The following is a 24,417-nucleotide window of genomic DNA, read 5'->3' as shown; positions in this document are numbered from 1 at the left end:
ATCCATCTTCAGGAGCAGCGAAGAACTTACTTTGCAGGCGATTACTAATGAGGACCCCAGGCAATTGTTTGGATCACGCACCTGTGGAGTACTAGTTTAAACTAATACAAAATACCATTTAAAAAACTGATGGAGGGAGTTCCCGTCGTGGCGCAGTGGTTGACGAATCCGACTAGGAACCATGAGGTTGCGGGTTCGGTCCCTGCCCTTGCTCAGTGGGTTAACGATCCGGCGTTGCCGTGAGCTGTGGTGTAGGTTGCAGACGCGGCTCGGATCCCGCGTTGCTGTGGCTCTGGCGTAGGCCGGTGGCTACAGCTCCGATTCAGCCCCTAGCCTGGGAACCTCCATATGCCGTGGGAGCGGCCCAAGAAATAGCAACAACAACAACAATAAGAACAACAACAACAACAAAAAACAAAACAAAAAAAAAACTGATGGAAAAAAAGAGTGATTATCAGAGGATCAAAAGGGAGTGAATGTACAGCATTGAAAAGACTTGCATCTCATCCCCATTACTGTTTTTTTGTTTGTTTTTTGTTTTTTTGCTGTTTGGAGGTTATTTCTTTACTGGATGGGATTGCTGTTAAAAAGTGCTTTGGTGGGATTACCGTCTCTATGGCTCACCACAGGTTCTAGCATGGTAAATCAGTCCATCACCTGATGGGCATTTTTCTTGGCGTATGTAATGAAACCTCTTTAATGGGAATTTACAACATAAGTTGAGAGTCCAATTTGACTTGTTAATTCAGTGACTTCCATTATCAGGAACCTCTGATTACTTGGTTTAGGCTTAACTGGAACTCATCTTTAATACCTATTAAAAGTGGGAGGCTCCTTAGTATCCTCTTCTAGAATTTTTACTGTCATCACCGATATGAGAGTGGATGAAAGACATGCTCCAGGAGACGAGAGACGCCTGACGGTATTGGAGTTGTTCCTGGGTTTCATTCGAGAATCTGAAGTGAAAGAGGTTATCTTGAGGCTGAAGATTGGAAACGGCCTAAGGAGGGTTTCAAAAGGAATGTCTTATTATATCCATATTTTGTGAGAAGCAGCAGGATATGGGAGGAAGACTATTTGGAGACTAAATTATAACTGGAAGGGAAGGTCAAATGAGAGGAGTTATTTTTATAAGGGAGATAAATTTTCTAAAGAGGAAAGTATTTTAAGTGATCAGAATGATCATATTCTGAAACGAGAATAAAGCTTTACATGTGTAACATTTTCTCTTCAGTAACTTTAGATTTTTTTTTTTTTTGGTTTATTGATCGATATGAATCAAAATTACTGATTTTGTCCTTAATAGGGCCGGTGGGAAAGTCAACAGGACGTGTCGCAAACTACAGTATCTAGAGGAATAACTCCCTCTGCCGCCCCCCTCCCTGGTTGTCCCCAAAATAACCATTCTCCTGATCCAGGTGAGTTAATGCTTTCATTTTTCAGTCACCATCCTGAAATTTTTAGCATCTATCAGAAATAGTTTAAGTCAGAATTTCCTACCAGGTAACCACTGTCCTACTGGTTAATGCCTGTCTTTATTTTTTCCCTTTCTTAACATGTTGAGTTGCATTGTTTTAAATGTTGAATTTATCTTGCATTCCTGTGATAGATATCACTTGATCATAATTTGTTATCCCTTTATTTGTTTGTTTGTTGAATATTTTGTTGAGAATTTTTGTGTGTATGTCCTATGATGAATATCGGTATGTACTTTCTCACAGCAATGTCTTTGTTAGGTTTGGTGTCATGTTTATCTTGGCCTCATCAAATGGCTTGGGAAGAATTTCCTCATCTTTTTTTCTGACTTTCAAACTTGCTATTACCTCTTCCTTAAATGTTTGACAAGATTCACCAGTGACACTGTCTGGGCCTGGAATTTTCTCTGTAGAAAGATTTTTGATTATGACTTTGATTTCTTTAATATAAAGTTAATTTTTTTGTATTTATAAGTTTTCATAAATCACGTTTTTTCAGGGAAATTTCTATTTCATCTAAATTATTGAATTCATTTTCATAATTGTTACAATACTCCTTTATTGACCTTTTAATATTTATAACATCTGTTACTATGTTGTCTTTTAATTCTAATATAGATAATTTTTGTTTTCTTTTTCTTAAATACTTTTATTGACCTTTTAATGTTTATAGGATCTGTTATTATGTTACATCTTTTTATTCTAATATAGATACTTTTTGTTTCTTTTTCTCAAATACTTTTTTTGGAGACAGGTTTATCGGTTTTCTTAGTTTTCTTGCAGAACCAACATTTGGTTTTATTTTCTATTTCATTGATTTCTGTTATTTATTTCTGCATTTCACAAATTTTGGCATGATGTGCTTTCATTAGCATTCTATTCTAGTTAGCCTAATTTCCCTCTTATTTATTCTTTGATTCATGGTAGTAACATGGTTACATATTAATTCATTTTCATGTATTTTGGGGAATTATTATATTGTTGAATTAATTTCATTATGGGCAGAGAATAGACTTCACAATTTCAATCTTTTGAAATTTTTTGAGGCTGTTGTACCTTGGTGAATGTTCTACATGTACTTGAAAAGGTCTATTTTGTTTTGGGGCGTAGTATTCTGTATATATCAGGGGAAAGTGGTTGATAACCTTGTTCAAATCTGCTGTATGTATCCTTACTGATTTTTCCCCCATACTTAGTCTGTCAGTCACTGACAGAAGGCATTGAATCTCTAAATATGATTGTGAAAATTGTCTAATTTTTCCCTTAATTGTATCAGTTTTTGCATTATTTATTTAGAAACTAACTCTGTAATTAGGTATACATGCACTTAGGATTGTTATTTTTTGCAGATGAAGTGATGTTTTTCATCATGAAATGTCCCTTTATCTCTCTGGTAATACTCTTTGAAATCTGTCTTGCTTGATATTAATATGGCCACATCAACTTTATTTTGCATGTTGCTTGCATGGTGTAGCTTTTCTTCAGTCTTAAATTTTAGCCTATGTTTGTCCTTAAGAGTGATTCTCTTTTAGATAGCATATTTAGGTTTAGCTTTTAAAAAATCTAGTCCATTGATTTCTGCCTTTTAATTGGCATGTTTAGTTCTTTTACATCTAATATTATTGTTATATCTACCATGTTGGTATTGGTTTCTTTTTAACCTTTTTACTTATTTGTATTTTCTACTGTAATCTTTTTTGCCTTCTTTGGGATAATTGAAAAATATTTTGTAGTATTTGATTTTTTCTTTTGGCTTTTTGGTATACCTGTATTTGTTTATTAATGTCTTTGCTCAAGAATTCTAGAAGGCATCCTTAACTTACCATAGTCTACTTAGAATTAATAATATACTACTTCCACTGCACAAATATAAGAATCTTGCAACAGCATAATTCCATTTACCTGTTCCCCTACTCCTCTTATTTTGTATTATTGTTGTATCTTTTACAGATGTTAACTCATTTTACGTTATTTTATTTTAATTTTTTATTCTTTTGCTTTTAAAACAACCACTTGTATAACCAATCTTATAGCAAACTAAGATACTATAGATAACCTTTTATATTTTGCTTCGTATTTACTATGTCTGTCACTATCTAATCTTTCCTGATGATCTTAGGTTCACCTGATAATTATTTCTCTTTAGCCTGAGAATATCCTGTATTATTTCTTATTGCGCAGTTTCCCTGGAGAAGGGTCTGTTCTTTTGAGAATATCTTTGTTTCACTTTTTTTGAAGGGTATTTTCACTAGATAGAGCATTCTGAGTTGGTAGCTTGTTTTCCTTTAGCACTTCAGACGTTGCATTAACTTTTGGATCTCTTTTCTGGTGAGAATTCATTCATCATGTGTTACTTTCCCTGTACATGTAGTATATCTTTGTTTATATTGTTTACTTTCCAGTTTTTCTCTTTATTTTTCTTTTTAGGAATTGGGCATTGATATGCTTAGGTATAGTTTTCTTAGTATTTATCTTGTTTGGGTTTCACTAATATCCTTAAATATGAACATCGAGATTTTTCCAGCAAATTTGGGAGTTGTTCAACTATTAGTTCATTTTATGTTTTCCCTGTGCTTTTTCTACTCTTTCTGAGAATTTAATCATACACATGTTATATTGCTTAATATTGCCATACAGGTCACAGAAGCACTATTTTAGTTTTTCATCTTATTCATATTTCTTCTGATTGGATGATTTCTACTGATATTTCTTCTGTTAAGCACATCCAAGGAATTTTAAAATTTCAGTTACTATTCTTTTTAGTTCTAGAATTTCTATTTGCCTTTTTTTTTTTTTCTTTTAAAATACCAATATTTCTGAATTGTCAGGAAGGGCAGCTGCTGCTGCTGCCTTTTTTTTTTTTTTTTTTTCAGGGCTGCACCTGCAGTGGAAGTTCCCAGGCTAGGGGTCCAATCAGTGCCGCAGTTGCCGGCCACGGCCATGGCCACAGCCATGCCGGATCCAAGCCACATCTGTGACCTGCACCATAGCTCACAGCAACACCTGATCCTTAACCCACTGAGCGATGTCAGGGATTGAACCTGCATGCTCATGGATACTAGTTGGGTTTGTAAGCTGCTGAGCCATAAGGGGAATGCCTGCTTTTTTTTTTTATTAAATTTCTCTGCTGATATTCCTTTCCTATCTGTGTATTTGTTAAGACCATATTCTTTACATCCTTGGACCTGTGTATAAAAACTGCTATTAAGACCTTCATTGGCTAAATTAAACATGGGGGCCTATCTCATAGTCTATTTCTGACTGCTTTTTTCTTGAATATGGGTCATATTTAATGAGTTTTGACAAATGTGTTTACCTGTGTAACTTATACCCTGGTCAGGATATAGAAAATTTACATGACTTCATTTCCTCCCCACAGTCATTCACTGTTCTGATTTCAGGTTAGTTTTGCCTCTTCTGTAATTTCATGTAAATGGAATCATATAGTATATGCTCTTTTGTGTTAGCTTCTTTTGCTCAACATATCTGAGTATATTTCTTTAAATCATCCATACCATTTGCATGTATCGATAATTTATTCTTTTTATTGCTGAGAGATGTTTCACTATCATAATCGAATTTATCACAATTTTTAATCAGTGCTTCAGTTTATGGACATGTGGTTTGTTACCAGTTTTTGGCTGCTGTAAATAAAGCTTGTTTTTGTATAGGTCTTTTTGTAACATCTCTGTTGAGTAAATACCTAGGAGTGAAATTACTTGATCATAAGCTACTACCCTGTTTTAAAAGTCTGTAAATTTTTAAAAAATTCAAATCAGAGTTTACTTGCTTTTCATATTTACTACTTTGCTCTGCTCATCATTGCTTCTTATACCTCACTCCACAGTTCCAAGTTTAGTTTCTTTTTTAGTGAATATCCATCATTGGTGCTTTTAGTAGCCATCTTTTTTTAGCAATAAACTGTTTCTTTGCTATATTAAAGTTGTTAGTTTGCTTTCACTTTGAAGAATCTTTTATGGAAAATATCAGACATACAGAGTAGAAAGAGCAACTTGATGTGCCCTCAAGTGCCCCTCCTAGTTTCAGAATGATCAGTGCATCACCATCTTTTTTATCTGAATTCCCACTACATCGCTACACTCTCAGGATGACTTTGAAGCAAATCCCAGATATTATCTCATTTGTAAATATATGTGAGTCTTAAAGCAATACCTATACTAACATTTCACTCCTAAGAAAAATTAAAAATAATTCCAAAATATCATTAAACATCTAGTTAGGGTTTAGATTTCCCCAACTGGATCAAGAATATCTCTTAGTTTTTTAAAATGAAAATCTAAGTAAGTTTCACTCATTGTGATTAGATGATATGTGCCTTAGGCCTCTTTAGTCTGTATGCTCCTCTTCCTCTTTTTCCCATGTTAGATTGTATTTGTTGAAGAGATCAGAGTGTATGGTACATGCTGCACATTCTTATTTTTGCTGGTGATATTCTCATCAGGTTACTTTTTTTTTTCTTTGGTCTTTTTAGGGCAGCAACCACAGCATATGGAAGTTCCCAGGCTAGGAGTCAAGTCAGAGCTGTAGCTGCTGGCCTATTCCATAGCCATAGCAACTCGGGATCCAAGCCGCCTCTGTAACCTATACCACAGCTCACGGCAATGCCAGGTCCTTAACCCACTGAGGGTGGCCAGGGTTGGAACCTGCATCCTCATGGATGCTAGACAGATTGTTTCCAAAGAGCCAGGATGGGAACTCCCTCTCATCAGGTTATTTAAACATGATTGTTGCAGGTATTTCCTGGAAATTGGTAGTTAGAGCTTCAGCCTTGATCAAATTCAGGCTAATTTGTGGGAGGGGTGGGAGGTACGTTAAATGAATGGGTAGTTTTATATGCTTCCTTTAGGAGACACATCATGTCTGCTTGTCTCTCCTTTTGTGATAGATGCAGCCTTTGGTTGATTATTGGCTAGATATTTAATTAGGGGTCATCCTTACTCTAGGATGTTAGTTTAACTGCATGTAAAACTTTAGATTGGCTCTCTCTCTCTCTTTTTTTTTTTTTTGTCCATGCCTATGACATGCAGAAGTTCCTAGGCCAGGGATTGAACTCATACCACAGCAGTGACAATGCCAGATCCTTAATCCACTGAGGCACCAGGGAGCTCAAGATTGTCCCTAGTTATTTTTTCTCAGCATTTAGATGATTATATCTTCTACCTCTTTATTCATCTTAAACTTTTTGTCTGTTTGTCTCCTCTTTTTTGTTTCATTCCTATTTTGACTTTCTTAGAAATCACCATTTTAGAACTCAGTTTTGACGTATCTCTTGTCATATAGCTATCTCTTTGCTTTATTTTTTAGTGATTGTGCTCAGGATTACAAAATATCTTACATAACTTTTCATAGTTTACTTAGGGTTAATATTCTCCTTTATGGGAGTTCCTTTCGTGGCTCGGTGGTTAACGAACCCAGCTAGTAATCATGAGGTTGTGGGTTCAATCCCTGGCCTCGCACAGGGGGTTGAGGATCCAGCATTGCTATGAGCTGTGGTGTAGGTCGCAGACTCGGCTTAGATCCTCCACTGCTGTGGCTGTGGTGTAGGCTGGCAGCTGTTAGCTCCTATTTGACCCCTGGCCTGGGAACCTCCACATGCTGTGAGTGCGGTCTTAAAAAAAGAAAAAAAATATATTCTCCTTTATGGACAGTGTAAAACCTTACAACTCTATAGGTCTGTGTACCACCTGTGTGACCATGAACTTGCATCATCTCAGGGGCCAGCATGGAATTGAGGTGGAGGTACACAACCTCACATACTCAAGGTTGACTGCCTTGTTCATTTTCTCTCTCTCTCTCTCTTTTCTTTAGGGCCGCCCTCTCGGCATATGGAGGTTCCCAGGCTAGAGGCAAATTGGAGCTGTAGACGCTGGCCTACGCCACAGCCACGCCAGATCCTTGCCAAATCTGTGACCTGCACCTCAGCTCACGGCGACTCCAGATCCTCAACCCAGTGAGCGAGGCCAGGGATGGAACCTGTGTCCTCATGGTTACTAGTCAGATTGATTTCCGCTGAGCCATGATGGGAACTCCTGGCTTATTCTTTCTTAAGAGTTATTAGGATACAGTTTTTTTTTTTTTTTAAATCATTCATTTATGACTTGGATTAGATTGTCCTAAAAATTTAGTTTTATTCACTAAGGAGAAAGAAGTCTTCTTATACCATAAGCATTATCTGCACATCTAACCTCCCAGCCTTTGGTAACTAAGAGCAAGTAAGAACATGGTTGGTTCAGGGCATCTATCCCTGTCTTATAAAAATAACCCCAACACCACTGTCTTCCTGAAAGGTCAGTTTCATCATCTTCATTCAGTAAACAGCATGAAAAATTAAAGTGGAATAATTCTAGATGGAGAACGTATACATGTGTGTCATTGGCGATATGATTTTATTTTATTTATTTATTTGTCTTTTTTGCCTTTTCTAGGGCCGCTCTTGTGGCGTGTGGAGGTTCCCAAGCCAGGGGTCTAATCAGAGCTGTTGCTGCCAGCCTACACCAGAGCCACAGCAACGTGGGATCCGAGCTACATCTGCAATCTACACCACAGCTCATGACAATGCCAGATCCTTAACCCACTGAGCGAGGCCACGGATCGAACTTGCAACCTCATGGTTCCTAGTCGGATTCACTGACTACTGCGCCACAATGGGAACTCCGGCGATGCAATTTTAAAATGGAGTTCCCGTCATGGCTCAGGGCAAACGAATCTATCTAGTACTCATGAGGACGCAGGTTTGATCCCTGGCCTTGCTCAGTGGGTTAAGGATCCGGTGTTATCATGAGCTGTGGTGTAGGTTACAGACACGGCCCAGATCTGGCATTGTGGTGGCTGTGGTATAGGCCAGCGGCTACAATCCTGATTTGACCCCTAGCTTGGGAACTCCATACGCTGCAAGTGCAGTCCTAAAGAGACCAAAAGAAAAAAAAGATAAGCCTCATTTTATTCTAAGGCAGGAGTTAGTACTTGACCAGTAGTCATGAGGACTGGGGCTGGATCACCCTTTGGATTTAATAGAAACACTGGATATTAGAGCATTTGAGAAGTACCCCAGCTGCTGTTATTTAATTAGAAAAGGAAACACCATTGTGTTTGAGGGTAGCTCTAATAATATTATTTTTTAATGTTAATTTTGAAGGATATTTTTTATTTATATTAGATTTGCTTAGAAATGATATTTGGCCAATTTATAGTGAAGCAAATGTCTCTGTAATTGTTATTGCCTTATCTCTTTTCTTTTTGATATTTTTGGCAGGACTCAGTAGCCTAGCGGCCTCCTACTTGAATCCAGTAAGATCCTTTGTGCCGCAGATGCCGAAGCTGCTGAAGTCTCTCTTCCCCATCCGCGATGAGAAAAGGGGCAAACAGCCGTCACCCCTGGCACATCAGGTAAAAGCTTGAAGGAAGCAGCAGTGAGCATGCGCCAGTAGGTCGCTGGCCATGCCACTGTGCATCACGCTGAAGCTGGAGGGAGAGGGTAGCAACAGTGAGGGCATCAGAGCTGGGCTTTCAGACCTGGTAAAAGCTCTGGTAATTTCTCTTCCACCCTCGCTGGAGATAACGGAGCTGTTTAAACTTATTGACACTCTCAATCCTTTTTGCTTTTAAAAAATGCGGAGAGTACGCTACTAATGTGATTTATGGTAATATCACTTAGAGCAACAATAGTGAAATTTATGAAGTGCACTTAGTGTTGTTTGTGTATTGCCAAACAGAAAATGTAATTCTATTTTTAATTCTTGATTTCATTTCTGATTTCAAACAGTTTTACATCATCCCTGTCCTTGCCGCTCAACCTCTTTTTTTCCCTCTACTGTGGCTTACTTATTCTTTCACTTAAAATATGAAAATTGATCCTTTATCTTTCCTTTTTTTCTTAAGACTCTCCACCCAGCCTTAGAATAAGTTTTAGAGAAAATGTCAAAGTGTTTTCCAAATAATCAGGAAACTGCTCTCATGCGATGGTATATGGGAAACCTGTTGGAAACAATTTCTAGCCTCATATAGGTATGAATTCAGCAGAAAATGATAAATGAGGATTTATTTTTACTCATTCAAAAACACATACAGCGCAGGTTCAGTTGTTGAAATAGGTCTTTGACATCAGCTTTTCCACATTCACTTAAACATTCAAGTTGCAGAAATGCAGGTTAGTCCTTGTCTGAGACCTTAATTGTTTAAAATTATTTCCTGAGTTATAAGCACATACTCCAGGGTGATGGTATTAGTTTTGTAAAATATGCGGATACATATTTCTTCCAGTCTAGCATTATATAAGCATATACATCAGTGTAGATGCACACATATTGGATGAAAAAAATCAAGATTTTTGGAAATGTTTAACTGGGCACATAATGGGTACTTGAGAGTTATCAAAATGAATCTGTAATGGGGGGTTAGGGTAGGCAAAAAAAAGTTTTCCCAAGGATTTGTTATTGCATACATGATTCTGTTCCAAATTTCTACATCATTATTGCACAAAGTATGATTCACAGACTGTTTGTGCCAGAATTTCCATGGTAGTTCTTCAAAAAGGTAACTTAAAAAAAATAAAAATAGAACCTGACCTTATAACCCATACCTCACATGGGGGCGCCTTATAATCTGCATTGATGAGTACCCTCGGTGATTCTTATTTACATTAAAGTTTGATATCCACCATTTTTCAATTGCTCTTTGGTGAAGACAATTGCATAAATTAAAGGAAATTGGAATGACATCAGAAGTCATTGAATCAGACTGCTATGGCTATAATTATTCTTTTTAAGCTACTTTGAGCTTTTGATGTAGCAAGTCAAATCACCTGCTTCAGTAAGAAATTATTTTTACTGTTTTGCTAATGAGTGATTGGTTCTTCTGGATATGTGAGGAATAGCAGTGATTTAGAAAGAAGTCTAGTGGTTGGTGATAACTTCAGCTTGTAGTGTCCAGTTTGAGAGAGGCAGTCTTGAAATGCTTTGAAGTTATGCTAAGTAACATTTGTTCATTCAGTTTACTTTTTTGGGGGAGCATATATGAGCAAAGGTATTGGAGAAAATAGCCCCAAATGCTTGATATTTCCAATATAAATGAAAACAAAATTCAGGACTGGTCTTAAGGAAGATGCCCAGTGGCGGAGCTGAAATGTCCTGTTGGTTTGTGAAGCCTCTGTCCCTGCCCGAGGCCCTGTTCTCAAGGTCACCAGAGCTACACTTGGCTGCACCTCTCAGTCCTCATCTGACTTGATGATCGTGCACCATTTTTGTCTCCAGGCTTCCTTTCTGCCGACTGCTCAGTCTTCCTCAGTTGCCTTTTCTGGGACCCTTTATTCCATCAGGCTTCATAATTCTCAGGTGTTCCAGAGCTCCATCTGGGGTAATCTCATCTAGCTTCAGCCATTTATGCATTGACAATTCTCACATTTCTATCTCCAACTCAGGCTTTGGCACTAACTGCCTGGTCAGCCTCTCCACTTTTGTAGCAATTAGACATTCACCTTTTACAAGTCCAGAGCATTACTTTTGGTTTCAGCTCACAAGTCTTTTTTGCTCCCAACACACGAAATACATGCCAGTCTCAGTGTATAGCACAAATGTCCACCTCGTTGCTTCGGGTCAGTAAAATTTTGCAGGTACCACTTTCAGTCCAGTGACTTCTAACCATCTCAATTTCTCATCATCTCCTGAGTCATTGTCTCCTGCAGCAGCCTACTGATGGGTCTAAATGGCACTATTGCCTTACAAAGTAGCCAGAGTGATCTTCTGTGGCCTTATATTATTAGCTCATGGCTTGAAACCTTCTACTGCTTCTCATTGAAATGGAATAAAATCTAAATCTCTTACTATAGCTTATGGTTTCCTTTGTGATCTCACCCCCTGACCTTTATTTTAATCTTTAGTCCCTTTATTTTCTGCTGTGTTCACTGTGCAAAGCCACATTGGCCTTTTTGTTGTTGTTTATCTCATGAACATATGAAGTTTCTTTTGATCTCAAGAGTTTTTGTACTTGCTTTTCCTCTGCTTGGAACACCATTTCTTCATCTTTGTGTGGCTACTGGGACTCTAGTACACTGGTCTGCTGCTTGAATAGTTAAGAAAGGCTGTCCTGAGGAAGTATGTTTGTGTTTAGAGCAGCCTGGACCAACCAAACTAAAACAGCAGCCTCCAGCATGCATGGTACAGTATATTCCCATATTTAGTCTTCTTGTTAGGAGTTACTAATAAGTTTATGTGTTTATGGGTTATCTCCGCTCTGGAGTGTAATCCTTGAGGGCAGAAGCATGGTTGGTACAGAATGTATGTTGGTTGACCGTTGACATATGTACAGATTATGATATCAGATAGTTGGTACATACTAATCTTCACCCAGTGATGTAAAGGACTGTGGTTACAGGTGAGAGGCGAGAGAATCACGTCAGAGTGGAGACTTGAGATATTAAGGCATATTTATGAAGTTTCTTCCCCAGAGTGCCGCAAGTTCTACTAAAGAAAGATTCTCAAAAGAGGGAAAAACTTGAGGTCATCTTTTGGAATTTAGTTGATCAGAAATGCTTGTGTTCTTCTCATCTTTACCATCCCTGTTAAAGCTTTAAGAGAAGTAAATTATAATTTTAAATGACAATATCAATATAGAGGTTTTCCTTAGTAGGGCCACTTTAAATATGCTTTAAGTCGTTACCACCTAAATGATGTTTTATCCTTGGAATTGGAAAACTTCGGTGCCAAAAGAACTTCAAAACAATAGCAACAAGAACAGAGCTGTATTTACTAGACTTTTTTAATGTTTCCCAATTTTTTTCGTAGTAATCTTCCCTATAATGGCATCCTGTTCACTTGGAAATCATATCTGATACCTAAAAGTTGAGGTTCTTACTTTTTTGATAATTTTTTTTTCTCCTTGTGGAAGCTCCAGGTCCTCCAGGAAAAAGGTTGGCTCATTTCCACCTAGTGTTTGCCTCCATTTTTTTCTGCTGTTGCCCAGGAGTTAAAGGTTCTGTGATCTTTTAGACTTTCTCCAGACTTAACAGCTAAAGATTAGTCAATTATATCTCATGTAATAGATGCCTCATCATTCTTCAGCTGTCTTGCCAGGGTCTTGCTTAGAGCGGAGAGCCCAGGAGTGATACTCCAATCCCTATCCTTGAAAATAGTGCAGCTATTATCTTTCTCTTCTGAATAATGTGCTTACCCAAGTAGCATATGATTGCACTTTTTTTTTTTTTTTTTTGGTCTTTTCTAGGGCTGCACCCTCGGCATATGGAGGTTCCCAGGCTAGGGGTCAAATTGGAGCTGTAGCCTCTGGCCTACGCCACAGCAACGCTGGATTTGAGCCTTGTCTGTGACGTACACCACAGCTCACAGCAATGCCAGATCCTTAACCCACTGAGCGAGGCCAGGGGTTGAACCCGTGACCTCATGGTTCCTAGTCCGATTCATTAACCACTGAGCCACGACGGAAACTCCAGATTGCACATTTTTTTAAAGGCAGGCATTTTTAGTTTATTGTGCTTCTGGTAAGTTAGTGTTTCCTTTTTTCTGTTTGCTTGTTTGTTTACACTCTTATCAATGTACTTCTCTTTTATCATGTTGTTTATTTGAAGTATAAGAATACAAATAAGGATCTTTAGACTGATTTCTAAAATTTTCCATCTTGATTTTAGCATTTCTTAGAAAGCAAGATTTCCCCCCCCCCCCCCCAGGGCCACATCCTTGGCATATGAAGGTTCCCAGACTAGAGGTCTAATTGGAGCTTACAGCTGCTGGCCTACACTAGAGCCACAGCAATGCCAGATCCAAGCCGTGTCTGCGACCTACACCACAGCTCACGGCAACGCCAGATCCTTAACCCACTGAGCAAGGCCAGGGATCAAACCCAAAACCTCATGGTTGCTAGTCAGGTTCATTAATCACTGAGACATGACGGGAACTCCAAAGCAAGATTTTTTTTTTGAATAATTATTTTAAAAATACATTTTTTCTATCTGTAAACTTTTGAAGGGCATAGTCTGCATTCGAATCATAAACAAAATATTGAGGGCATAAGAGAGATCTCTGTCACATGCAGCTAGAGATCACTCCTCCAGTCAGACAGATCAACACATTTCAGCCCTACATGCTTGGGAGCTGCCATCTCCAGCCCATGTTTTCCCCTCTCTCTACCAAAAAGATTACGGGAGACTTGGTTAGATACCATTATGAAAATAAAGGGATACCACATCTTCCTCTGTATCACCAGTCTAGTAAGCCCAGGACACAGTTCATGCTGATAAATGTTCCTAGACCATCCTGTCCATGCCTGGCTTTGCCATAGCTCCATGTGAAGTATCTAGTGCAATTTACCAGTAGCACAGAAAAATACACAAACACCCTGATTCTGCTATTTTGAAACCTGCTCTCTATTTTGATTCTGTTTTTTTTATTTGCTGCTAGTGCCTTGTTAGTACACTGATTTCAGTGGCCTATATAAGTAGTCATTAAATAACCAATACTAGACGAAAAAACATACAATTTTTGGAATAGCATCAGAGATAGATAGCAGAAAAATAGAAATCAGTGCATATGCCTAAAAGGAACCTGGATCAGTTCTGCAGTATAGGAAGGGATAATTACTGATATACTATTGCATAACACTTAGAGAAAATGAAGTTTCCATTGTGGCTCAGTGGTTAACAAACCTGACTAGTACCCATGAGGATGAGGGTTCAATCCCTGGCCTTGCTCAGTGGGTTAAGGATCCCGAATTGCTGTGGCTGTGTGTCGGAGGCCAGCTCCGGCGGCCAGGGCGTGTACACTTTCCCGAAGAAGATGGACGGACGTCGGCTTTTGCATCGGAGACAGCCTCTTTGTCCCTTCTTTCAGGGCGCTGGACTGCTCAAATTTTATTGGCAGTAGTAGTTGATTATATAGACAGTTTTTCACTACACATTATATCACAGTGTTAAAAGTACATTGGTTAACTATTACATGGTATAGCAGCTATGCATCCTGTTTTAAGACTCTATCTTAACTAAACTTAGTGAGTACTTTGAAGAGGCCATAGACACAAGAATTTGGCATTTACAAACTTTGTTTGTAGACTGGTGCTTATCTTCAAAGCGTTATGGCAGGGAGACAGTGTAAGTAAATATAAACCAACTTAATTAAACTAGCTATCACTAAAAAGCTTTTAAAATCAAGGACAAAACTCACAGCTAGGTTTTTTGGATAAGATATGGCTAATTTCTATGGACCTCATTAAGATCCTAACTCTAAAGTTTACTATATGACTAGTTAATAGATAAACACTATGTTTCAACTAAGTTGGATTTAAATAGGGGAAAATCTTTCAGGATGAAATTCGTATTATATTATTGTTGTAACTTTGTTAAATCACAAATCACCACAGGACAATAAGAATAATAAGTAAATAATCAGGAAAGACTGAGGAAAACTGAATAACAAATAAAACAACAGGAAAGACTAGGTCACCCGAGAAACAGTCCATGTTCTCCAGCACAAACATGGAAATTGTTTTCCCAGGAAAGCCCCAATTCTTCCCCATCAACATCAAAGTGAGAGCTGTGTAACCTGAGGCCTGCCCTCGGCTTGTACCATGCAGGCAGGCTTTTATCCTGACCAGAGGCCCACCTTCAGCATGCACCATTCAGGTGAGCTTTTATCCTGACCAGAAGCCCACCTTCAGCTTGTACCACTCAGGTGAGCTCCCTTTCTTGGTTAAGAACCTGCCTTCAGGTTTTTCTGCCATCAGGCAAGGTCCTTTTTTTGAGTCCCTGCATTTTCTCAGCTCCCCTCAGCTGTGGTGTAGGTCAGCAGCTGTAGCTCCACTTGGGCCCCTAGCTTGGGAACCTCCATATGCCACCAATGTGGCCCTAAAAGGACAAAAGACAAAAACAAACAAAACCTTAGAGAACATAAATGGGTAGTTACCTCACTTAAGATTTATAATGTGAGTCAGCACCAAAAACTAAACAGAAGCCCCCAGATGGATCAGCAGAGGTAATATGCAGTAACCCAACAAACCATGTAAGATAAGCATACTCTCATTTCTGCCCCACTCCCAACTTTCCCTTTTCATTATTTTCAAAGCCATTTCTCTCTCCATTTCCCACCTAGCTATGACAAAAGATTAAAAATTCTTCCTTTCTCTGTTTCTGTCCCAAGTTAGTTTGGAGACTTAAAACTCCTTCTCTGGAAGAGTCCCAGTAACAAAGACACTCACACCAGCCCACCTAAATACCACACTGGGCTTCTCTCGGGCATCATTAGGTGACTCTTAGGTCATTGCACTTAGCTCTGGGTATGTTACTACTAGACAGCCAATGACCAACTAAAAGTCTTTCAGAGAATCACATCAGAAATGATTTATGAGGAAGGATTAAGGGAGTTATTTATAGCTTGACCAAACAATGACTAAGAGTGCTGACTGTATAAGCATTCAGGGGACATCAACACCAAAGACTGGGAAGAATTGTGTAAGGATGGTTCTAGTAAAGCAGCAGGACGAAAGGTACAGAACGACAGAAATGAAATTAACCAAGAGAACGGTAGCAAGCGTGAATGAGTACAGTGATTTATAGATGCCAGTGTAGTCTCCAAAAACCCATGGACTTCTGTCGCTTCTATTTTTTAAAAATAAGATTTTGAAAACAAAAATGTTCCCAGTAAGAACTGAGAATAGAATAGACCCTGTTTCTATGAGTCATTCCTCCCCTTTTCTTTGTTAAATTAGATGAAAGAGAGGCAGAAGTTGTATAATGAGGAATGATTATTATCAAAAAAAGTACTTTTAATCAGAGTGTCCTTGACATTTTCAAACAAGAATGTTCAATTTCATCCCTCATGGAAAGATACAAACACACAACCGTAGTGAAACTCTAATGAAAAAATTAATGTTTATTAACTTGTTCTTTGGGATCAGCAGGTTCTCAGATGAAGATTCTGTTTTTTTGTGGGGCAGAGGGGAGCATATTTCAGTATTTGAGAAGATTGAAAAGATTCTTGGGTCTTTTTTGTAAGATAGAAGTTAATTTATTCTGAAGAATAAAAATTTTTAAAGTGTTTAAAAACAAAGATTCTTCTATTTTACAAAATCATTTGGCTTGAACATACTAATAATGATTTATATTTCCCACTTTTAGGGAGATGTGTTTTTGTTTGTAATCAATTTCTGTCTGAGTTCCAGAAATGCAAAAGATACAGCACTGAAAGAGGTGGCAGCTGACAAAATTGCTGTCTTTGACCTTCTGATGCAAGTTTAGTAACTAATCTGGAAAATAATGAACTGCAATTAATGAAATCTGCACTCATATTCAAGTGTGTTTCTCAGACAGCACATAAAATAATTGAGAGAACTTCCTGCTCTCTAATTAGTTAGATTGAATTAATTTGGCATAATAGGTTTTTTCATGTATCTAGAAGTTTGTGTTCAGATGAAGTTCTTTATGTTCTTCAAACTTAGGTCCTCCAAATGACGTCTTTGATTCATTTGGGGAATTAAAGAGTTAATGCTCACATTTAATTCCCACTCTCAAAACACAGTCACACTTCTGGTCTATCTTTTTTTTTTTGGTCTTTTTGCCATTTCTTGGGCTGCTCCCACAGCATATGGAGTTTCCCAGGCTAGGGGTAGAATCGGAGCTGTAGCCACCGGCCTACACCAGAGCCACAGCAACTGGGGATCCGAGCCACGTCTGCAACCTACACCACAGCTCACGGCAACGCCGGATCCCTAACCCACTGAGCAAGGCCAGGGATCAAACCCGCAACCTCATGGTTCCTAGTCGGATTCGTTAACCAGTGCGTCACGACGGGAACTCCTGGTCTTTGTTTTATTGTCTGCCCTCTTCAGTGACTTGTGTTTGCTTAGGGGTGCCTTGCTGACCAAGAGATGCTTGTCTCCATTTTCAACACAGCTTCCAGTGAGGTAGATGGACAAAGCCTTGGGTAGAGAAAGCCCCACCCTGTGCCTCTCTGCACAGTTGAAAAAATGCTTGGATGGTTCTTCCAGCTTTCATGCCAGCAGTTCCTCCACATGTATAATGGGGAGAAGCAAACAACTACTGATTCTTCCTTTGTGCACTAAGGTGCTGTTTTAGGCTCTTCATACTTGGGCTTCTTTGATGAAACAAGCCGTGTAAATGCTCATCATCAGAATGTCTTAAAGATTCATCATCTTAAATAACTAAATAAGAAAAAGGATCTTATCTCCGTTTTGTTTTCCCTTGCCCTTTATCTTTGCACCAGAAATGTATGAATATTGACATACATAGAGCCACTAAGCTGACAGGCTGTCTTCAGAATCAGCATAGGTAGTTGATCTGAAAAACAATAAAGAAGATAGTCTCAGGCAGTATAGGAGTTGATTGATGAGACCTCGGTCTGTCACTCATTTTTCATAAGTGGGCATTGTATACGTTTGCGTGATTCTCTAGACTGGGGGTTGGCAAATGTTTGCGGTAAAGTTTAGGCTTTGCAGGCCACACAGTTGCTGTGAAAACTAGCTGTAGACGATCCTAAACAATGGATCTGGTTTTGTTGCAATAAAACATGTATTTATAACTCCTAAATTTGAATTTCATATAATTTTTACATGTCACAAAATATTCCTTTATTTTCAACATTTTCAAAAGGCAGAAAAACATTCTTAGCTTTCCAGGGCACACCAAGCTGGGGACAGTCTAGATGTACACCCTGTTTTTAAATTAACAGTCATTTGGTGTTTCATCATTCATTGACACTTGAAAAACGAAGTGGATGGAGTGACTATTACATCTTTTTAAAAAACAAATTTTTTTCTCATTATTACATATATTTTAGCAATTTTGTAGAAATTTAAAAAGTAAGCTAGCTAAATTCTAAAAAATAAGCTGTCTCTTTTCTGACAATACTAGTATTTTCTGAAATATTAGTATTTAAAATTTTCTATATATAGGATCTCAAATAAGTTGGCCTATTAGGTGTGTGATAGAGTGAAATAAAAAAGCTCTTTGGATGGGCTTATTCACCTTTATCAACTGTGATAAAATAATTTACTTATTGATAGAAGAAATGGGTCTTTTAGTTGTTTTATATAATTAAAATTAAATAAGAATATTGAGTTTTAGACCCCGAGTGTCTATTTCTGAGGAGGAGGATTATGTTTATGTTTGGTTTTAAATACATTGTATTTAAATTCCATTCCTGGCACAGCCTTTAGTGTGTAGTAGGCATATGTTTCCTGTTTGCAAATGGGTAAATTAAGGAAATCCAAAGTTCTTTGTTTGAAAGAAGATGGAATTAATATTGTATCTTGATTGGCTTTGGAACTAATAAACACAAGTAGAAACTTTCAATTTTTATTAGAGGAGCTTTCAGAGAGAATTGTTGGATTGTTTAAAAATGTGCTTGTAATAAGCCAACCTAGAAATATCTTTGAAGACAACACACGAAATTCCAGTGATTAGGATTTTTTTTTTTATTTTTAATTTTTAATTTTTTTGCTTTTTAGGACCGCACCCGTGGCACATGGAGATTCCCAGGCTAGAGGTCCAATCAGAGCTATAGCTGCTGGCCTACACCACAGCTCACAACAACACCAGATCCTTAACCCACTGAGTAAGGCCAGGGATGGAACCTGCAACCTCACGGTTCCTAGTCGGATTCATTAACCACTGCACCACGATGGGAACTCCCCCATGATCCTTTAAAAATGTACTGAGTGCTTACTGTGTGCCAGGGATTGTATATGCATCAGCTCAACTACAGTGCTATCCAATGGAAATAAAATACAAATTACACATGTCATTTTAAATATTCTAACAGATTTAAAAAAAGAAAAAATCAAATTAATTTTGATCAAATAACTTAACCCAGTATATTCATAATATTGTCATTTCAACATGTAATCAATATTAAAAACTTACTGAGTTATCCCACATAGTCCTCAATATCAGCTGTATATTTTATATTTCTAGCACATCTCAATTTGGATACTAAAGTTTCCTCAAAAATACTTGATCTGTATTTAGAGTTCATAAAGTTGAAAAAAATAGATCCACATGCCCAAGCCATTCCAAACATACTTAACGGCAATTCAGCTTTAAGATTTGCATATTATTAATTAAAACTAAGTAAAATAAAAAATTCACTTTCTCATTCACACCAGCCGCATTTCACGTGCTCAGAAGCCATGTGGTTGGTGGCCGCCATGCTGGACAGCGCAGAGTTAGATGCAGAGGAAGGTGAGGCTCAGGAAGGCTAAGCCTCTTGTCTATGGTTACAAAGCCCAGTGAGTAGCAGAACTGAGACTTACACTTTAGACACGTAATGCACAATTGTGATTTTAAGAGATTTCACTGGATTTGATTAAAAATAGCAAGTTACTATATTTGTAGAGTGAGTAAGTCTGTAATATTCTAAGGAGAGACTGGTCATGCCATGAAAATACACTGAGTAGGATCTAACCGTAACTTCTTTTTTTTTTTTTTCTTTTTGCCCATTCCTTCTTAAAAAATTATCTCTGGGCAATGAGGAATCATTGACAATTTTAAAGCCAGAGAATGACATGGTCAAATTTGTGTCTTGGAAAGCTCTTCTAAGATGGATTGGAAGAGGATAAACCTCGAAGATTCTATTCAAGTGTATGTTCAAACCTATAATATTGGTGAGAAGGAACGAAGTCACTTTCCTGTGCTTAGCACATAGATGCTTTTTTAAATATTGAACTATTCTTGATTTACAGTGTTGTGTTGATTTCTGCTGTATAGCAGAGTGATTCAGTTACACACACACACACTTTTAAAAAATAATCTTTTCCGCTATGGTTTACTACAGGACATTGAATGTGGTTCTCTGTGAAGTTCCCGTCATGGCTCAGTGGAACTGAATCTGACTGGTATCCATGAGGATGCAGGTCTGATGCCTGGCCTTACTCAGTGGGTTAAGGATCCAGAGTTGCTGTGAGGTGTGGTGTAGGTTGCATTTGGGCTTGGATCTGGTGTGGCTGTGGCGTAGGCATAGGCAGGAGGCTACAACTCTTGATTCAACCCCTAGCCTGGGAACCTCCATGTGCCACAAATGTGGCCGTAAAAAAGACAAGGAAAAAAAATACAGTTCTCTGTTCTATACAGTAGGGCCTTGTTGTATATCTCCTCCATGTTTAATAGCTTACATCTGTTAACCCCAACCTCCCACTCCATCCTTCCCACAACCCCCTCTCCCTAGGCAACCATAAGTCTGTTCTCCTTGTCCACGAGTCTGTTTCTTTTTTGTAGATAGCTTCATTTGTGTCATATTTTAGATTCTACATATAAGTGGTATCATGTGGTATCTGTCTTTCTCTTTCTTACTTCACTTAGTATGATAATCTCTAGTTGCATCCATACTGCTGCGAATAGCAATATTTCATTCTTATAGCTGAGTAGTATTTTCATTGTACATATGTACCACATCTTATTTATCCATTCATCTGTTGACAGACATTTAGGTTGTTTCCTTATCTTGGCTATTGTGAATAGTGCTGCTATGAATATAGGGTGCATGTATCTTTTTGAATTATAGTTTCGTCTAGATATATACCTAGGAGTGGGATTGCTGGATCATATGGTAACTCTATCCTTAGTTTTCTGAGGAACCTCCATACTGTTTTTCATAGTGGCTATACCAATTTGAATTCCTGCCAGCAGTGTAGAGGGTCCCCTTTTCTCCACATCTTCTCCAGCATTCGTTATTTGTAGCCTTATTAATGATGGTCATTCTGATTGGTCTGAGGTGGTACCTCAATGTAATTTTGATTTGCACTTCTCTAATAATTAGTGATGTTGAACATTTTTTCATGTGCCTGTTGGCCATTTGTATTTCTTCTTGGAAGAAATGTCTCTTTATGTCTTCTTCTCATTTTGGGTTGTTTGTTTTTTTGTTGTTGAGTTGTATGAGCTGTTTGTATATTTTGGAAATTAAGTCCTTGTCAGTCGCATCATTTGCAAATATTTTCCCCCATTCTGTAGGTTGTCTTTTTATTTATGGTTTCCTGCAAAAGCTTATAAGTTTGATTAGGTCTGATTTGTTTATTTTTGCTTTTATTTTATTTTTTATTTTTTATTTTTTTTGTCTTTTTGTTGTTGTTGTTGTTGCTTTTTCTTGGGCCGCTCCCGCGGCATATGGAGGTTCCCAGGCTAGGGGTTGAATCGGAGCTGTAGCCCCCGGCCTACGCCAGAGCCACAGCAACTGGGGATCCGAGCCGCGTCTGCAACCTACACCACAGCTCACGGCAACGCCAGATCGTTAACCCACTGAGCAAGGGCAGGGACCGAACCCGCAACCTCATGGTTCCTAGTCGGATTCGTTAACCACTGCGCCACGACGGGAACTCCTGCTTTTATTTCTATTGCCTTGGGAGGTTGACCTAAGAAAACATTGGTACAGTTTATGTCAGACAATGTTTTGCCTATGATCTCTTGTAGGAGTTTTATGGTGCTGTGCCTTATGTTTAAGTCTTTAAGCCATTTTGAATTTATTTTTGTCTATGATGTGAGGGTGTGTTCTAACTTTATTGATTTACATGTGACTGCCCAGCTTTCCCAGTGCCACTCACTGAAGAGCTCTCTTTTCCTCATTGTATATTCTTGCCTCTTTTGTCAGAGATTAATTGACCATAGGTGTGTGGATTTATTTCTGGGCTCTCTATTGGTTCACATATCTGTTTTAGTGCCAGTACCACATTATTTTGATTATTGTAGCTTTGTAGTATTGTCTGAAGTCAGAGGATTATGCCTCCCGCTTTGTTCTTTTTCCTTAGGATTGCTTTGGCAATTCTAGGTCTTTTATGTTTCCATATGAATTTTAGGATTATTTGTTCTAGTTCTGTGAAAAATGTCATGGGTAATTTGCTAAGGGTCACATTAACATAATTGCTTTGGGGAGTATGGCTATTTTAACAATATTAATTCTTCCAATCTAAGAGCAGACAGACTGACACATCAGTGTCACTGAAAGGAGCATGTGGCAGGTAGGGTAATAGTGTCTGTGGTGAGGTAATAGTGTCTGTGGTGACTGCCCACCGTCCTAACCAGGTGGAATTGCTTAAAGCACTCCTATAGATGAGAAGACTGTTTTCGAGATGTGCAACCTAGAGGTGATCAGCTTACAGAAGGACTGAAGGATCAATTCAAGTGCTGAGTTACTCATTTAAAATAAGAACTATAACTGCCACACAGATAAAAGTACTGGTGTCATCACAGCCAGCACAGTCTTATCCATAACCCCTGGAAAGCCATAGGCTGCTTACGAGCCCGTGGTGGGCGTGGGAGATGGCTGGCTGTGTGAGCTGCATCATGAGGATGTCACTGGGCAGTACCTGGAGTGTCCATCTGCACCAGCGCTGGGAGCACTGCCAGCTTTCCTCCTGTCACTTCCAGCCTCACCGCCCTGCCTCTGATTAACATAACCTTTAAAATTTTATTTATATTGATTAGCCTATTGCTGATTCTTGCTCTTTAGGTAATTGTATGTGTCTGATTTTATCTGATGTTTATTACTTTTATCAGAACACAGTCAAAGATGAGGAAGTATTTTTTTTATGTGCACGTCCCTGCTTGGTGGTGCTCCTTATGTTTCTCTCACTTTACCAGAGTGAAAAATCAAAGGTTGGCTATTGGGCATTTATAGCAGAAATAAATCTTACACCTCTTGTATTTATATTGTGCTTGGATTAAGAGATTGGCTAGAGTTTAAAAAGACTAAGAGGATCATATTCACTTAAGAACTGTTATAAAATGACATTTAAGAATTTATCAAATTGGGAATTCCTGTCGTGGCACAGCGGAAATGAATCCAATTAGGAACCATGAGGTTGCGGGTTTGATCCCTGGCCTTGCTCAGTGGGTTAAGGATCCAGAGTTGCTGTGAGCTGTGGTGTAGGTTGCAGATGTGGCTTGGATCTGGCATGACTGTGGCTGTGGTTGGCAGCTATAGCTCCCATTGGACCCCTAGACTGGTAACTTCCATATGCTGCAGGTGTGGCCCTAAAAAGAAAAAAAAGAAAAAAAAAAGAATTTATCAAAATCAGGGTAAGGAGTGATTATTAGGAAAGGTTCATTTTCAAACAAGAAAAAAATGCATCGGAAAATTCAGAATTGGAGTTCCTTTTGTGGCTCTGTGTTTTAAAAGCCGACATGGTATTCATGAGGTCGTGGGTTCAATCCTGGCCTCAGTCAGTGGGTTAAGGATCCGGTGTTGCCATGAGCTGTGGTGTAGGTCACAGATGCAGCCCAGATCCAGCATTGCTATGGCTGTGGCGTAGGGTGGCAGCTGTAGCTCCAATTTGACCCCTAGCTTGGGAACTTCCATATGCCTCAGGTGCAGCACTAAAATGCAAAAGTCCAAAAAAAAATATATATATAAATGAATGAGACATAATCCCTCCCCTGCAGAGAGCTTGCGGTTGCAAGGGGGGTTCCCTTAGTGACATGTCAGCAGATAGAGGGACGATGTCATAGGTGCTGTGACGTATGTGTGTCAGGATTGATAGTGGAGGCCGGGGGTATTTCTCCCTGCAATGCTTGAGCTAAAACTTAGAGATGACTAGGTCTTCCCCAGGAGGAATATGATTCCCTAGTGAAAGGGGCAACGCCAGGAAGGCTCTGGAGAAGCCACGTGTTCGACTCAGAGTGGGTTAGCGTAATAAGCATGGGAAGGTGCAGCCTCTTGAGAGGCGAGGTTCTCTCATGTCATGGCAAAGAGGTACTGTACTCCCGCAAAGAGGTCTCCAAGTTAGCTTTTATCCCTAGTTAGGAAATTCCGAGCTTGTCTGCTCTGCTTTCATTCAGGTAAAAGCCAGGGTTTAAAAAAGACAAGATACAGTGTGAGAAGTGAACATCACCTTTCCCCTGAAACCCTTCTGAGCAGCCCTCTGCCTGTGACCTGCTTATCCACTAGTCTTGAGCTGTGCGCAGACTGCGCTCTTGTGGCTT

General features: G+C 38.8%; 1 protein-coding gene across 1 annotated transcript in view; it reads left to right on the top strand.

The window, feature by feature from the left end:
* KIF13B (kinesin family member 13B) overlaps positions 1-24,417 on the top strand; it is a 201,580-nt gene that overhangs the window by 156,071 nt on the left and 21,092 nt on the right. Inside the window, exons 36-37 of the mRNA XM_047762410.1 lie at positions 1,307-1,418; positions 8,749-8,882. Of these exons, the coding sequence (XP_047618366.1) occupies positions 1,307-1,418; positions 8,749-8,882 (246 nt within the window). The remainder of the gene's footprint in view (positions 1-1,306; positions 1,419-8,748; positions 8,883-24,417) is intronic.

The sequence above is a fragment of the Phacochoerus africanus genome, chromosome 15, assembly GCF_016906955.1.
Source record: "Phacochoerus africanus isolate WHEZ1 chromosome 15, ROS_Pafr_v1, whole genome shotgun sequence".
NCBI classification, from domain to species: Eukaryota; Metazoa; Chordata; class Mammalia; order Artiodactyla; family Suidae; genus Phacochoerus; species Phacochoerus africanus.
This window is presented reverse-complemented; position numbering and strand designations above follow the sequence as displayed.